Here is an 18233-nt window from a genome sequence, read left to right on the forward strand (position 1 = left end):
GTATAAAAAGTAGGAGTAGCTTTCAGGCGATTGCGCTCATTTTCAGAGCAAACAGTTGTAGCTATTGAAAAAAAGTTGTATGCCAAATTTCGTAGGGATTGGGAGATCTTTTTCGACTTATGGCATTAAAAGAATTTTGGCAAGAGTAACAATTTTGGCGAGTCACGCCCATTTTCAAAATTTGTTTAGCTCAACCATACCACTAGTGAGGTAGAATATTAGTCAAATGTAGTTAAATACGATAGAGTTATTGCAAACTTTGTTAAGGTTAGACCTTTAGGAAAGTGGTCGTGGTCTTTAACCGATTTTGATATCTTCACTCAGCCTTATAATTTGACAAGGATAGTGTCTCTGACAAATTTCAGTGTAATATCTTAAACGGCTTTTGATTTAAGACTTGCTAAACTTCCAAATTTTCTCGTTCTAAATGTGGGTGGTGCCACGCCCATATTCCAAATTTTTTGGAAGTTGTTTTCATGCGCTAAAAAAACGCAGTGCGGTTTTATTAGGTTGGCATGTTAACGGCACAGCGTTAGCCCCTGTGCACACGCATCGGCTCACAGCCGAAACCAGAGCTATGGAGAGGGGTCGTGCCGTCGTTCGGGCAGCGGGTCATTCTTTACCAGACCAGGGTGAAGGAGGGAAAAGTAGCCCGAAGACACCACTCTCGTCGTTCTGGTGCAGCAAGGGGTGACTCGCGCTACGGCCGCACCCTCTTCTCCCTAGCTAACTAGTGGGAGTGGTCCCACCGCTCCGGCCAGCCTACTAAACCAGAGCTGGGGGGGGGGGGGGGAGGGGTTACTTGGGTCATTGAGGCAGCGGGCCGTTCAACACCAGTATGGACGACGGAGGGAAAAGCAGTCCGAAGACATCACTCGCGGTCTGCAGCCCTGGTGGAGGATGACCCGCGCCATGACAACGCCCCTTCCACTCAGCTACCTAGCCGGAGTGTTTATTTTGTCTTTAAAAAGACAACCACTCGCTGGCTCACCTGCGAGGACTGAACTACAAAATCCAAATTCGCTGTTTTTATACGGCTACACACACAGCCACGCTTACCTGATAAAAATGCTGGTTCTTGTTCTTTTTTTTTTTCGTGGATGCTATTTGGCATGATTTGGTACTGTTGTACTTCATAGGTACAAAAAAAGTGTAGTAGCCGCTAACGAAAACTGCGTAGAAATTTAATGTAAATTTAGACGCGTTTTTGCCCCGCTTCCAATAATTCGATGACTTTTTCGCCTTTGGATTATTGATACCATTCTCTTTCCACATTTTTGGACGGGTTTTTGCAGTCGACAACGGTTTCAAACTGTTTTTCGCGGAGAGCTTTTGAACGGGTAGAAAAAATTAGCACCCGTGTTTGTATTCTTAATGCTGGAATAATTTGGCGTCCTCAGATACCCAATTGAAGACTTTTGTATAATTTTCTGTAGGACCCATATAGGTGCACTTTACATTTTTATACTAAATTCTTTCAAAAAAATTTACCATCATAGCAACCCATATCTGATATTCCGCTCCTTTTTTGTTTCCCTGCGTCGCTTTCGACGACAGCAACCCCGGTAAGTTTGACACTTCGTTCAGTGTCAAACTCATGTTCCACGCAAGTTCCACTGGGTTCCACGCTAGTTTGACACTGACCGAAGTGTCGCAACATATATGATTGGAGGAAAGTTTATTTTTGATTGTCATTTGTTACATTGAAAAATGTACTAGATTTTTGACTCCATTAGGCATTCAATAAAGCAATAACTAGGAATTTGTATTTTGTATGGAAGTTCAGTAAGGGCTTTAATGTAGAAAAATTGACTAATTATTTCATTAACCCTCTGTGTGAAATTTATAAGTATGTATTGTTAAAACTAGAAGTGTTTATTAACTGATTTTCTCCATTTTTGTGAGCCTAGTTCAGCTGAATATAACAAAGGGGTGGGACGCCTCCCTCCCATAAGATCAAAAGCATTAATAATCGCTTGATCTTTTTATTTGATAACCTTTTTTCCGGGAAGTGGACCAGAAACCGACCTATTCTAAAAAATATTATTTATGATGCGATTTGCTTGAAATTTGATAGAGAGATACTCTTTAACTAGACTAATATATGAGAAACTTTTCCCTTCCGAAAAGTGGACCAGGGGCAAACCTATTCTAAAAAATTGTGTCTACTGATTTGAAATATGTTACTTAAAATAAATAACCATCCATTGTACCTGTTCGAGAAAACCATATTTATGGTTCGGCAGGACGAGCGAGAGGGAAAGACGAAGAGAGAGGTGCCTGACGGCGGCAACAGTGCTTCGACCATATATGTAATACTCCTATATTGCTAAGAGAAAATACTCGCAATGTGTTTTGAATTCGAAATCAAAACAAGACAGCCTATAAAATGTTTGTGATTGTAGCAGCATAAGTGTGACAAGAAAAAATTTAAATTTGGGTACATTCGATTATTGAATACAAAAACAAATACGTTTAAACAGCAATATATCAGCACTCTGATGTTTGGGAATGTACCTAGCCTTTTGTAGCAATATAGCAGTATTACATATATGGCTTCGACCCTAGATACCTAACAGGTAAAACTTTTGCTAATCCAGAATCAACTCCAAAATCCGTAATGTACTTATGTGCTGAATGAGATGTGACCCCAAATGACACCAACCATATTTTCAATTATAATGGGGACGCAATGCCCTACAGCAGCATCTCTATGGCCCAACCGTGTTAGAGTACTTTGATGAGAGTTCGTTAGTGGCCGCGCAAGTTGAATAGGGTGAAGGACTTTTAACACAACTACAACAGAGATCCACTCTTCTCCTCTCGGGGAGGGAGATGTAGAGGGAGAGAGAGGCTAACGGCAGCTGAAGAGAAAAATTAATGGGAGATTATGTGGGTAGGAGGGAGTGAGAAAGGAGAAGATAGTATGAGCGGACGACAGAAACACCTTGACATTGTTTTAAATCATCATCATCATCATCTTCCTCAACTCCTATTGGAGCATAGGGCCTCGACCACCGACTTAAATCTTATTCAGTGGTCGGAAAAAATTAAAATGCAAGTGTATTAGTGAGAGCGGGAGCACGACAATCCCAGCAGGAAATAAAAGTCAAAACTGCAACTTACAGATGGTGAATTCATTAAAAAAAGTTAAATCAAACATTTTGGAGAATTAGATTTTTGATATAGAAATAGTTAGAAATATTCCCAAGTCCCTTTACTCGATTCGAACGGTAACCGATATTTTTACATGTTAATGTAAATGAAACTTGGTTTGTCAAGGTCGGCAAATTCTTAAAAAATATGTAGCTGATTAAAGAAGAAAAACATAAAGATTCGTTCAGATAAGTTTTTTTTTTTACTATTTCGCGAAGTTACTTTAAACATTCTATTGTAATTTTTACAGAAAAGAGGTTGAACTTTCTTTATATTTTTGGCTCAGAAAAAAGGTAGTGTTTTAAATCACGCGGATAAGCCCAAGATAGGACGGCACTCTGGCACAACTTTTATCTGGATACTGTAGTAGATTGAACTGGTACTTATCCAGAATCACCGACATGCCCAATATATGTCCTGCATATAACGTGTCCCCACATGGCACCAACCATCTTTTCCGTTGCAATGTGGAACCAACGGCTCAAACACCCATATCCATTTGGCCAAACCCTGTTGAAATGCAAGTTTCTTTGGATTTTCTGCAACAACAACAGCAAAGGCAATGGCGGAAGTCAGAAGTGACAAATGGATACGGAGAAGACAGAGGGGATAAAGAGTGAAATAGAGGTCGATGGAGAGTAAGGTCAGAGGGCGACATAGAGCTAGATATATAGAGAGGTATTTGAATTAAATAAGGGAAAGGGAGATAGAGAGGAGTCCGGGATCTCTATGCAGCACAACCGTAATAATTATTATGCAATTATGAATGTGAATTTGAATTTTTTCAGAGACCCCGTCACAGTGGACGGCCTGATATAAAAAAGAATACCTCTGCGCGGCTACAGCAAATGTCAGTAAACAAATTAAATTACTCTTTTTTAAATCCAAACAAATTTATAAAAAGATTGTTTATAGTTTCGAGAGAAAAGCTAACAAATTGTATTTGCGGGCCACTCAAACCCTTGAACAGTCAACGGGAATATCTATAAAAAAAGCATCATCACACTCTGAACACTTATCTGCAGAAGAGTTCTTAGATGGAGATCAAGAGCTTGACAAGTATCTCGTTATGCTGTTAGGCTTGCAGCGATTGCTTAATTGGGAGCGGTCATTAATGGCAGACATCGTGCCTGCCTCTAAGCATGGAGAAGTTTTCTCGAAATTAGCGTATAATTCTATCGATCTGGTGGTTAAAGATGCAGAATCAATAACAAACCGTATTATGCGTTGTATATCGCGAAAAGAATGGACATCTGCATTGGGAATATTTTCGGCACTTAAACGCGTAATTTTGCTTCAACCTGATATCGAACGTACCTATGATACACAGCAACGGGAGCAGCTAACGAAGGTTTTGAATAAACTTCAAGCAACAGTAACCAAACTCATTAGTACATCCTTATTTATTATTTACTTTTAAAATTTTTTTTTTTTTGTTTGCGATTATTAAAGGGTTCAAAAGCATTGGAACATTTTCTTGAGGTAGTTAAGGGAGAATCTGGCACAAATTTAGTTGGTATGAGCTCAAGTACACTCGGTTATGGATATGTTAATGTTCCTAAAGACGCAACAGTGCACGAGTTAACTTCAAATACAATTTGGTTTATAGAACATCTCTATGATCATTATGATGTTATCGGATCTATTTTACAGCAAGATGTTCTATATAGTACACAATTGGATACAATACTTATGAAAAAAGCATTGCCTGGTGAAGAGCGCAATAAGGCATTGTTGGCAATTTATATTAGTAAGCAAACAATAAACGATTGCATGTTATTTAAAACTGTTTTAATAATAAATTCAAACAGAAAAGGCTCTAGCGGAACTTAATCTTTCCATAATGAACAAATGCGAACATTATAATGATCAAGCAACAAAACATCTGTTTCGACTGAACAATATTCATTATATACTTAAATCTCTACAGCAATCAAATCTTATCGATTTAGTAACATTAGCTGAGCCTGATTGTGAACAGTGTTATTTAGACATGATTCGTGAATTGAAATTTTCCTATCAAAAAACCTGGTCGAAAATGCTAATAAGTATAGGGGTTGATGAATTACCCAAGCCATCTCATGGCAAAGTCAAGGATAAAGATCGTGGCATATTAAAGGAACGCTTTTCAGTAAGTCTTACATATGAACGACCGGCAATAAAAAAATGGATTTATTTTAAGAGTGAATAAAAAATGCCGACCGTTCATAAAAGCCGTATGCAACATACACTTACAGTCATAAAAAAGCCGACGAACATTTTTTCCCTGTTGCGGCATTTCTTCGGTTATTAAAGCTAACGTAACGAAACTTTTTAGTCCCAGTGGTTTACATTGATAATTCCTTAACTCATTGGGCCATATTTTAAGACGAGAAAGTTTGTAAGTCCCTAGAAGATTTCGAAAAAATCAACTATATTTCATAAAAGTAAGTTTTATCCTTGAAGGAAAAATTAAGACAAATCACGTAAAATATGGAAAGCTTTGGCGGAGTACGTTACAATGGATTAGATTTGGGGAGATTCTCGACGAAATATATGGAATCGGCCACTTTATTCCCTCGTTGTGGAAGCGGACGACCACGAAAGGCGGTGCGCCGTTAGTCCCAAAAATACAGGAAGATTTGAGTTGCAGCTGCGTTAAGATGACTGTTAAGGATTATCCGTATGTAATGGTGTGGTGGTAGCGTGCTCCGCCTACCACACTCAAGATGCTGGGGTTAAGACCCGGGCAAAGAAATGTATTTATGCCATAAAAAGGTGGAGTGAAAAATCATCTGCTTTTCAGATGCCGTTCGGAGTCGGCCTAAAACGTGTAGGAAAAATTAAAAAAATGGAAGAGAAACTCGATCTAAATCTGTTCGGAGGTATATCGCACCTTGTATTTATTTTATTTTTAGTTAGTAAAGGAAAGTTAGAGAAAAGTTACGCTATCTTCGCCTACATTGGCTGCCTTTCACCAAGTGTTGACGGACTAAACCAGCACAGTAATCTGAATACAGCTATAATTTAATTGCGTTAATCGGAGAGCTTCTTCAACATCACCTACCCGTGGCGAATCCTGTTTCTTTAACAGCCGAGGCTCTGGCGACCCCAAGTTCCTTAAGAATCCAGGGGGCGGGAGGGCGGTATGGCCTAGAAGGTTTCATGTGATCATACCAAATCATTCCCGAGATGGTCGTGCTAGTACCTTAATGGTGCTTGATACCGGAACGTACCGGATCTGCATCCGGAAAAGGACCATCAACATCGATAACACTGCCCAAGGCTTTCGTGGAGTGTCTTTATCGCTACAACAACAACAACCTCTTTTGGGGGGTGTTATCGATGTTGATGGTCCTTTGGATATAGATCCGGCAAGTTCCGGTAACAATCACTATTAAGGTACTATCCCGACCATCAAATAGCTAATAAATTATCAATGTTCACCACAAGAACTAACTTTTCGTTAGGTAGCTGCAGTCGCTGTTGCAACGCCGTAGCAGGGAAAACATTTCGGTGGCTTTTTTTGAACGCAGGTGTACATATATATTTTTTTTAATTACCTCTAATTTAATATTTTATATACAGACGTTTAATAAAGATTTCGAAGAGGCATGCAAAGTTCAACGAAGCATTTCCATTCCAGATGTGATTTTGCGAGAAGGTATAAAACGCGATAATGTGGAGCATATACTTCCAAAGTATAACAGGTTCTATGAAATGTGAGTATATTAAATTTTCTCCTTTATTTGGTGTTTAAATTTTTTGGTATGTAATAATTTAAATAACTTGTTATTATATGTGTTCTTTACAGGTATGCATCAGTCAGTTTCAGTAAAAACCCCGACAAATACGTAAAATATAGGCCACATGAAATAAATCAAATGCTTAGCAAACTCTTTGATGATTCAGCTTAGGATTGTTGTTTGCTCCATTTATCTTTTTAAAAAATTTCAGATAAACCTGTCTTTATTTTTTTATTGTTTACTTTTGTGTACAACATGCATCCACATATTTAGGACTATTAAATAAATACACTCTTTCGACTATATATGTATGTATATTTAAAGTTAAATTTCAATATCACTAAAATAATAAATACTAGGCATAATTGAATAAATGTATAACAGCTTAAATATAAAAAAACACATGTATAAATGCGACAAAAAAAGACTTACATATGTAAATAGGTAAATACATCCAATTATAACATAAAGATGTGCATACATGTACATTAGGTTGGGGCTATTCTGGAACCTATGGTGCTACTTCCAAATTATGATCCTTCTTGTTTGTACGACCTAAAATTTATTCTTTGACATATGCCATATGCATAGGTTTTTTAGATTTTATTTGGAAATCATTTTGGAGCTATGTCATAAAACAATTTTTTATTCAAACCGAAAATTTAATCATAATTTCAATGGCTCGGTATACGTTTATTGGAAGCTGCATAAATTACCCCATTCTGATGTACATAGCCACATGCATAAATGTTATAATTAAGTACAGTTTAGTAGAGATAATTCGTCGATGGCGTCTCTGGTCGACCACATGCTCCATAATGACGTACTTTTACGGTATTATTTGTTCGACAGTTTTCGATCTCTAAAAAGCATTCATTAAGATATGTCATATCATCTGCACCGCAAATGGGTTCGAATTCTCTTGGACATATACGTGCGCATCCTTTAAACTGAATACTGCTTAAGCATCGTTTCAATGGAACAACGAAGACATGTTTACCACAGTTCTCCTTACGCATGTGGCATTCGGATTTATAAAATTTATTATCTGATCCACAAACGAAGTTAGGTGGCTGAGCATCACAATCAGATTCGCAATCGACTGTAAGCAAACAATTTTTTAAGGAGACAGCTACTACACGCATATGACAAGTACGTCGCTTAAAATCGCACATTGAGGGAAATGTATTGCCATCCGAGCCACATATGGGCCCACTTTCGATATCGCTGCGGGTACAAAACTCTCCACAGTCCTTGGTCTGTGCCTTTAGATCAGTGCATGGACCAATATGAGCCAGATTTACGCCGCGTCTGAAATAGATAAATATATAACTTAGGATATACATACTGGACATTATTCATTGTGAAAGAGATTTGTCCAGTTTTCCCAAATGCATGTCAACTTAACATGTCGCAAGACGTATTTATGTATCTGTTACTCAAGCAAGCATTATTTGTTCAATGGTGGTAAATTGTATGTTTGGTGAATTTGTTGATGTGGGGAGTTCGAATACCGAAATCATCTCAAGAAATAGTCTCTAATAGAAAACTCAAATTTAGAGACTTAAGATGAGACTGAATTACAGAATTCAGCCGTTAGTAATAAAAAAATTGGAGACTATTTGTAAATTTTATGGCGACTTTTTTTCTGGAAAAAATGTTACCCTCCTCCTGAACTCTTAGATTCTAACTTTAGAACTAGCTCACTTGCCGCTCTGCAATAAGGCTGAAGTTGTAGGTAATGGCACCCCTGTTGTTGTTGTTGTTGTTGTTGTAGTAATAAGAACCCTCCCGAAGCCCTTGGGTAGTGTTATCGATGTTGATGGTCCTTCGCCGGATGCAGATCCGGTATGTGCCGGGAACAAGCACCATTAAGGTACTAGCCCGACCATCTCGGAAAGGGTTTGGTATGACCACATGAAACCTTCTAGGATACAACGCCCTCCAACCCCCTAGATCCATGAGGAAATTTGGGGTCGCCAGAGCCACGACTGTTAAAGAAACCGGATTCACCACGGGTACGTGAGGTTGGCAATTGGGTTGGAGGAGCTACATATTGCCCTGGAAGCCCCTTGAAAGGGTTGCGCTACACAACCCCTTGAATCAATGTGGTATTTTAGTCGCCTCCTACGACAGGCATACCTGCTGCGTGTATATTCTAAGCTCCCTAACCCGCTGGGTGAAATTTATGATACCCTCTTTTAAAGGAAACTTTTTGACAGATTTGAGGGGACTCAGATTTCACGTTCCTGCAATTCGCTAGATGAAAAAATTCCCACCACAGTAAAAAAATGTCTCTCCACACTAAATTGCCGCCGATTTCCAAAGGCCCATACGAAATAATTTAATTTATTTAATAATAATTTAAACCGTATTCCACGAAATTGTTGTGATCGAATAGATTATTGTGGTGAATACGTATGCCAATATTTTTCTGGGCCAATTTCCGGAGCTAGCAACAAGAAAACAGAAACACTCGAAAGAAATAATCAAAGTGGAAAGCGTGAGAAATTAACTCGCAATAACACTGATTATTCTGGCGAAGTAACTAAAGATATATGCAAACTAAACTGAGACTGGTGGAGAACTGGAGCAGGAGAAAAGATCTATCGGTCAATTCAGCTAAAACTGAACTGGTTCTGTTCACCAGGAAATATACGATACCTGCATTACAGCTGCCGGTGCTAGCGGGTGTGACCCTGACGCTGAGGGACTCTGCCGAATACCTAGGAGTAATTTTGGATAAGAAACTATCCTGGAGGGAAAACGCTCAGGAGCGCGTGCAAAAAGCAACGATGGCACTGTACCTATAGCTGTAGGGGAGCTGTTGTGCGAAGATGGGGACTATCACCGGATCTTACCCTGTGGATCTACACTGCTTAAACCAATCCTTTTATACGGGGCAGTGGTCTGGTGGACGAGCTTAGATACTAAATCAAACCTACGGGTATTCCAGAAGTTACAAAGAAGCGCTCTTATCTGCGTGGGGGTGCTCTGCGCACCACCCCTACGGAGGCGCTGGGCACTATTTTTAATGCGTTGCCAATAGATTTAATGGCCAAGCAATGTGCGGCCTTTTCTGCTCTCCGGCTGCGAGAGTTATCCGGATGGAGAGACAATGTGGATGGCCATGCAGCCATCCTTAAGTATCTGGATTCGCCTTCGTCGGACTATTGCACTCCGACTGTATCTTTCAATATGATGTACGAGGTTATTATCCCGGATAGGAATTATTGGTTGAAGGAGCCGTCGGACCTGAGCGATAGGCTGCAGATATATACTGAAGGCTCCAAACTATATAACAAAGTGGGTAGCGGTGTTTTCGCACCTCAAATAGGGTGGAATCTACCATTTAGCCTACCCGATCATTGCAGCGTCTTTCAGGCGGAGGTGGCTGCTATAAATGAGGTCGCTGATCACCTGGGGAAAGTTGCTCACGGCTGTAACCAAATTTGTATTTACTCTGAAGCCAGGCTGCACTAAGAGCACTTGGATTGGTCACATGTAAGTCCAGGACAGTAGAGAAGTGTCTCTTAACGAGATCGCTGAGCAAACTTCCCTCAGTCTGGTATGGGTGCCTGGACACTCGGATATACCGGGCAATGAGACGGCTGACGAACTTGCAAGAGGAGACACATCCGTTCCGCTTTCTTGGTCCTGGAAGGGATTGAGCATGCCGCTCGCTACCTGTAAGCTCATTTTGAAAGGGACTTTCCTTAGGGAAGCGGGTGTGAGACGGGGCAATTTTTAATCCTGCTCCCACTCTAAGCTCGTGTGGCCTGAATGGGACGCGAGACGCACAAGAAATCTGCTTCTTCTTGGAAGGGGCGGGGGTATATCTTTGGTGGTTGGACTTATAACCGGCCACATAGCAATCGGGAGGCACACACAACGGATGGGTGCTCCCTATAATGATTACTGCAGGAGCTGCAAGGACGAAGAGGAGATAGAGACAGTCAAGCATTTTCTGTGCGATTGTCCCGCGCTTTGGCACAAGAGGAAGAAATCTCTGCGATCTCCCTTCTTTGACGATCTTTGTGATCTGGCTAAGTTGGAGCATAAGAAATTCCTGACGCTTGCTGTATCGACCTGTTGGTTTGAGTAGGGGAGAGATCCACGTGGTATCACAATGGGACCTTTTTGGGCCTAAGTGCACTGGTGCTCGCACCGGTGGCCACTCTATCCTAACCTAACCCAACTAAAGATATCGACCAAAATAGGGACCCAAATTACTCCAAATTTTAAAGTCGTCATATTTTGGCTTTGTACCAATAAATAAGGTTGACGGCAGAGTGCTATGCTAGATCAGAAGCATTTTTTATATTTATATACATACATACTGTAACGAATTTCGTGAAACTCCGCTTATTTTACACCTTCTACTAACGTGCGTATCGCTAAATTGTTGAATAAATAACTCCAAAATTCAATTATGCAAAATGGCCTTTATTAGACTACGTTGAAAGTACAATAACACTTATATTTCGCAACCAATAGCGTGCTTAAATCAAACTGATTCTGCTTACTCAGCTTTTACTCCTTTTATACTCTGTGCTGTGGCGTTCGCATACTTCTAGGCGTTTCTTCTTCTAGTGTTTACCAGCTTGTTTACCAGCTATAAACTCTCCAACTATAACTACAGATGCACGTTTATAGCTTCGCATATGCGCGTGTATATGTGAGTGATACTTCGACCGATGATTGCATACTTTTGCGAGCATCTCAGATGTATGCATGTGTATGTGTGAGAACTACTTTGCTGATGATTGCATACTTTTGTGAGCATCTCTCCGCTGCTGTATGTACATATGTGTTGATGTAATGATTGCTTTGCTTATGTAGACGCAAGTGACTGCTTAGTATCGGTTTAGAGATGATAGCATCCCTTAGTGCTGCTAATATTCGTCACAATATTTAACAAGTCTGAGACGTTTCTGGCATATATGAAATAGTTTTCATAGTTTTCTATCTTTATATTATCCGTGTTTTTGTTTACACGTATATACGTCTACATATGCGGGCAAGATAAACGCTTATCCTCACTTAGATAATGTTTAGGAGACCCATCTAGCGGCAGTGGTTAAATAACTAGCTACAGAACGGGTTGTACCGAAAAGCGGAGACATACACCTCTGTTGCTAGTGTATAACCTATAGCTGAATCGGTTGCGGTGAATAGTGGACACACCATTTGTAAAGGTAATACATAGACACACATTTCAGTTGTATCTGAGTAAAATCCTTTCAAAAAATATTAATTATTATAAAAAGGAACGGGGTATCGTTACTTACAGATGCAGCCATTTTGCAGTGTCCTAGTTCAAAATTTTGAATTTAAGAGTGTAAACCGAAGGTAACATTTTTCCGAAGAAAAAAAAAACGCCATACGGGTTTACTCACGGCCTTGTTCCTTGTATCATGTAGCTGAAAATCGCTACCACTTCATGGAACCGCGATTATGGCCTACATAGTTAGTTATACTGTCAAAAAACAAAGATGCGCTATTTAGAATAAAACTCCTTGCAAAAAGGTTTAATGAATAGCTATGTACATGAGCTTGACACAGATATGAAGAAGATAGTGGAACGAATAAAATAGCCCAAACGCCTCGGTGGCTAAGTAATATTGCGCGAATGGATGAAGACGCCCGGAACCATATTTGATAGCAGAGGAAGGGGGAGTTGCCAAAGGAAATTGGTGGAAGACTTGACATATCTTCTTGTTCCTAACTAGCGTCAGTTATCCCAAAGCCGAGATGGCTTGCGGAGCTTACTATGTAAGCGGTCAAGCCTCTGTTAACAATGAAGATATATCCCCCTATTGCAAGTGTTGACTGCAGTAGATAGTCGAACGCTGAGCGATAATCGATCGATATTTGTAAGGGATAAAAATTATGTTATATACATTGAAAAGTTAAGAAAAAAAAAACACCAAAATCTGCTTCGTATAAGATAACTTTTGCAAAAATTTGAATAGTAACAACATTAAATAGAAAAAAGATGCGATCAACAAATAGTCGATTCTATTCCGATCGCCACTCGCAATAAGGAGGAGTGAAATAAATCAAACTTAAAAGTCGGTATATCTACAAATAAAGTGGTCAAGTCCGTTCATTGTGTATGAATAATACTCACAAGCACGTAGCATGCGCCAGTTCACATTCATTGTTGTATGTTTTTGCATCACTGCCGCATAGTTTATCATTTCTATTGGATGAGAATATCGACCCAAATAAATTGTTGAAGTCCTTGCATGGTGGCAGTTGCTTGCATCGATTTAATCGAGTTTTGCACTTGTCCATGCTCATCTTTTGTATCGATTTGCGTTGCGGACTGTAAAAGAATGTAACAAATAACAAAGTTCAAATTACAAATGCCGAGGATTTTAGATTATTTTACAAAGATTTTAAGTTTGCTGATTCTAAGGTAGACAGGCGTACCAAATTTGTTAGTAACTGTACCATTCCAAGCACTGGCGGAAGTTGAAAATTAAAATTGTGAGCAACCTTTTTCGTTTAATAATTTTGAACAGAGATTATGATTTCGGATTTCGGTCCCTGGTACGTGTTTGTGTAAAAAAAGTGTACGCCCCCATTTATAAAATCATATAAATAAATTAAAAATGGGTTTAATTATGAGCTGTTTAGGATTTTTTCTGCAGAATCCGAGTCTAAATGTCAAATTTGTTTATTAAATGTGGTTCTACTTCAATCTGAAGCTTTTAATGTAAGATTTTTGATTCATTTTTGTATTTCTAGGATAACTAGGCTTAATAATTTTAAGATCAGGTGGAAACTTATGTTCTGTGAAACGAGAAAGTGAAAAAAATTGCATACATTTGAATAAAGTTTCGTTTGGGCCAAGGTTTCCGATACAATCGGAATCATAATCCTACATACATATATTCAAAACCATTAGCAATTCTCGTTTTAAATTTTACCCGGTATATTAAGCACGGGGGCCGCCCTGGTGTGGTGGTAGCGTGCTCCGCCTACCACACCGAAGATCATGGGTTACCGCCCCGGACAAAGCAACATCAACATTTCAATTAGAAGGAAGTTTTTCTAAAACGAGTTCGCTTTCGGCTGTGATTGGGCAAGCACTCCGAATGTATTTCTGTCATGAAAAGCTTTTCAGTGAAAACTCTGCCTTGCAAATTCCGATCGGAGTCGGCATAAAACATGTAGGTCCTCCTGCCAAGTTGTAGGAAAAATTTAAAAGGAGCACGACATAAATTGGAAGAGAAGCTCGGGCTTAAATCTCGGAGGTTATCGCGCTTTACATTTATTATACCCAGCTGTACTTGTACACGGGTTATTATAACTTTATTTGTATAACGGTTGGTTGTACAGGTATAAAGGAATCGAGATAGATATAGACTTCCATATATCAAAATCATCAGTATTGAAAAAAAATTTGATTGAGCCATGTCCGTCCGTCCGTCCGTCCGTCTGTACACGAGCTTATTTGGACCCAGAATAGATTGGTATTGAAAATGAGCGAAATCGGATGATAACGACTCCCACTTTTTATATATATAATATTTTGGAAAACAAAAAACCACCTGTGATAAAATCAATGTTACAAATATTAATCATAAATCAATCGTTAAACCTATCGTAACAAAATTCGGCAGAGAGGTTGCCTTTACTATAAGGAATGCTTTCAAGAAAAATTAAGGACCACGCTCACTTTTATATAAAACATTTTTAAAAGGGTTGTGGACGAATAAAATAAGCTATATCTTTGCAAACAAGAGTTTTATATCAGTGGCATTTCATTTCCTAAGTGGATTTATAACAATAAATAGGAAACACTTCAAATTTAAAAAAATGGGCGTGGCACCGCCCCTTTATGACTAAGCAATTTTCTGTTTCGGGAGCCATGACTCGAAGAAAAATTAGTTCAGAATAGAACCATATGCATATGTATTATTGCGCAGCCTTTTAACACTATTAAGCACACAAAACAAACGGTTTCACCCGAAATTAGACTTCCTTACTTGTGTTTGTATTATTTATATCGTTCTTAATATATTACAAAAAAAATTCAAACCTATAACTAAATTAAATTATTTGTTCATATATAGAAAATAATAATTTTCTATTTAATTTTGATTAATATATTTTAAACTTTATTTTTTTTAAAAGATATTTTTGATGACTAAAATATTTTCATTTTTTGATAATAAAAAAATAATAATAAGAATAAATTTAAAATATAACAAGTATATTTGTTATAAGTAGATAACTCTACACATACATATATCAGGTTCAAATTACCCAATTTCTATGCAAATACTGCAACCCCAAATGTTCTTAGGAAGTTTTCAGCTATGCATCATGTAAGTACAAAGTTCTCTTTTTTCTTAGAGTTTAAAATTTAAAAATTGTTCAAAGCTGTATGAGTTTCCCCTCATGAGAACCTAACTCTGAGTTAAAAGCCAATCAGCAATTAAGACAATAATCGCGCATAGCACAGCATGTAAAAGTGTGTTAGAGTGTAAGCAAGCATTGGAAAGAATCGGGACAGCGAGGAGCATACATCTATATTGAGTTCCAGGGCATATGGAAATAGATCGGAGTTAAAAGCGGATGAACTAGCTAAAAAGAGCGCATCCCTTGAAGCTTGCTCCATAGACGTTCCAAAAAGATAGGACGAGATTAAGAGAAGACGAGAGGTGCACATGATCGCAAGCGGGAAAGGCGTGGGGCCAAGCGCGGGCTGTAAAGTGTCGAAGATTATGTGTAGGTCTTACAAACGTACACTAATAAAGTTGCTTCTATCATTATAAAGAGACGACTGTAGACTCATGACGGGTATTCTGACTGGACACTGCCTTCTGGCGTTACATGCCTATAAATAAGGCTTGGTCAGTGATAACAGATGTAGGAATTGCGGGTTGGAGGAGGAAACGATCGAGCGCGTTTTGCGCTTGTCCTGCGCTTGCCAGGTTATGACTCCAGCTATTAGTCAGTGTCAGATCTAGAAGCAGCAAGAGGCATAGGTCCTAGAAAGCTTCTAGTATTTACCAAGAGGACAGAGTTATTTTATAACATAGGTCCTGGTTTTTGATATAGTTTTTCAGTTTGGTCGTTAAATAAACTTATGGTACCACTGCGGACTCATTCAGTCTAGAATTTGTTCGAATAGATCAGTCCCTGAACTTTTGTTTAAGAATTTTAACGAAACATTTAAAATGTTTAACGAAAGCTTATTTTTAAATATATGCGTTCTTAACTATTAACGACACTAACACGCATAAATATATATTAACGAATCGAATCTCTAAGATCTTTGGCAATCCCGGGATTTGAAAATGACAATCCCGGGACCCCAGCATTTTTCGGGATCATCCGGAGACTTAGCTTTGAACTTTGTAACGTATACAAATATGTGTAGTTTAATAAAAAACATTTATAAAAAAATTTTGTTTCCTTTGAATTAATCACTGAAATTTGAAACGTGTAACGAAGGCTATACTTTACAAGGAAAAGAGGATTTTCTGTGGTTTCAAATTGAAGCTTGATAAAGTAATCCAAATAAAGATTTTTAAGTTTGAAATATGGGATCCAGAGAATCCCCGGATTTTTAAACCTAAATGTGTTATAGCCTGTTTATTTTGTGTTACATCTTGAAATTTTACTCCCATCAATTTTTCATAACGCACCTAAACCTAAAGATGCATAACTTTAAAAATAAAATAATTTTTTGATGGTGCTCCTAGCGGAAAAATAAGAGCTAAGCATGTAAACTCATACAAGTGTACAGTGGTGATCTCCTAAATAACATTTTTTTTTTATTTCTAGACAGAATTCACAACTGCTGATAACTATCAAAAAAGGGGAGTTTCGGTAACTGGTATTTATTGTTCGTGTGTATGTATGTTGGTGAGAGTATGTATCATTATGATAATAACAAATTTAATTTCTCCAGAAAAACGAAGTAAAATTTTACGGAGCGTACAAAAAATTTTCCACATTCTATAAATTATCATAATCCCCCATTGGGGAATTTTTACACTAGCCAACCGTCTCCTGGATTTTCAAAAATGGGGTACAAAATTACAACCATTGGCCTGTTAGATAAGCCATAGAACGTTCATGCTAGTGCAAGGTTTCTAAAGAAAGTATTTTAAAATTTCCCACCGTGTGTTTTACCTGCAGTTTTCTTACTAATGTTTTGATAGCAATATCTATTAAATACTGTTGAAATTTAACCACCCCTCGTTGCGTTTTCAAGTTTTACAATTATGTTATTATATATTGTTGCGATTCACTTGATTAAGTTGGTTACATATCGGTGCAAATATTTGTTGGCACACCACGAGAGTGGTAAAGTAACAAGTGCGGCAAAACGGCGCAAATAAGGGATAAGTTTCTATTTAGCGTACTGTGCGAAATACTGAAAAGCCCAAGGTCAACGAACTCATTGCGACGTACTAACGAAATTTCGTTCGAGATGTATTCATAGAAATGTGCAAGGAATTCGTTAGTATGTCTTCAAGGGTTCAAGAAATGAATATCAAAAACGAAAACTACATACAACCAGTGAGCTGCAATTATTCATCCTTTTAGGTTATTAGTGGACTAACCAAAAAATGAGTATTAGTTAGAATTTCCAGTCTTGACTTTTTGTCCCCCTTGCTACGGAAGGTAGCGTAGGTCCCCCATTTTAGCCCGCAAACGTTCACTTCTTGCTTACGTTTATATATTACGGGTGGATGAAAAAATCGAATTTTATGATGTGTTGTCATCACTAATAGGATGAACTCATATACAAAATGAATGTATGTACATTTTTTGGGGAATTGAATAGGATTTTGATGAATGCAAAAGGAAAAGTCCATGCAACTATGCTGCAATGTTAAAGTGACTTTTAATACGTTTTAGTTAGTATTATTAAGTACCTTTGAATATTAATATTGGCAATTTAAATATTAATTATTAATAATTAGTAATAATTAATTAATTATTAATAAATATTGACAATTTAATATAAATATATTTTTATACGTTCTACTTAGTTTTATTAATTTTCATACATTTTTTTATTGAATAACTTTATGTTTTGAAAATATATATTTCTATCTTTACATTTACTATGTTTTATAGTTCTTTCCTAATGAAAAAGTGAATTTTTTAAGTAAATTTTGCATTACCTTCTTTTATAAAAAAGTTTTATCTGACTAGCTCGACCTCCGCGTTCTTAGTTATACGAATATAAGTAAATATAGTCAGGATTAGCTTGAAATCAAATAACCAAAGTCCTTTTTAATTTCAAACTTCACAGTCAACATTTTCCTTAAGCACACTGTGGGGAGTTTTCACTCAATTTTTACACACACTTATGCA

The 18233-nt window shown here is 37.9% G+C and overlaps 2 protein-coding genes across 14 annotated transcripts in view; one reads left to right on the plus strand and one right to left on the minus strand.

The window, feature by feature from the left end:
- Exo70 (exocyst complex component 7) overlaps nucleotides 1-7351 on the plus strand; it is a 58114-nt gene extending 50763 nt beyond the window's left edge. The window contains exons 3-8 of the mRNA XM_067792458.1: nucleotides 3945-4006; nucleotides 4072-4531; nucleotides 4609-4906; nucleotides 4968-5287; nucleotides 6724-6857; nucleotides 6950-7351. Coding sequence (XP_067648559.1) covers nucleotides 3945-4006; nucleotides 4072-4531; nucleotides 4609-4906; nucleotides 4968-5287; nucleotides 6724-6857; nucleotides 6950-7052 — 1377 coding nt within the window. The 3' untranslated portion in view covers nucleotides 7053-7351. The remainder of the gene's footprint in view (nucleotides 1-3944; nucleotides 4007-4071; nucleotides 4532-4608; nucleotides 4907-4967; nucleotides 5288-6723; nucleotides 6858-6949) is intronic.
- Nucleotides 7056-18233, minus strand: part of LOC137254637 (serine protease inhibitor dipetalogastin) — a 220321-nt gene continuing 209143 nt past the window's right edge. For 7 of the 13 annotated variants that reach the window (XM_067792467.1, XM_067792463.1, XM_067792465.1 and 4 more), the window contains 2 exons: nucleotides 13015-13212; nucleotides 7057-8192 (listed from right to left, as the gene is read on the minus strand). In XM_067792467.1, the coding sequence (XP_067648568.1) occupies nucleotides 7649-8192; nucleotides 13015-13212 (742 nt within the window). In that variant the 3' untranslated portion in view covers nucleotides 7057-7648. Of the gene's footprint in view, nucleotides 8193-13014; nucleotides 13213-18233 lie in introns of all 13 variants that reach the window. The other 6 variants (XM_067792470.1, XM_067792473.1, XM_067792471.1 and 3 more) reach the window with 2 other exon arrangements.

Source organism: Eurosta solidaginis, chromosome 5, assembly GCF_040869045.1.
Source record: "Eurosta solidaginis isolate ZX-2024a chromosome 5, ASM4086904v1, whole genome shotgun sequence".
Taxonomy (NCBI): Eukaryota; Metazoa; Arthropoda; class Insecta; order Diptera; family Tephritidae; genus Eurosta; species Eurosta solidaginis.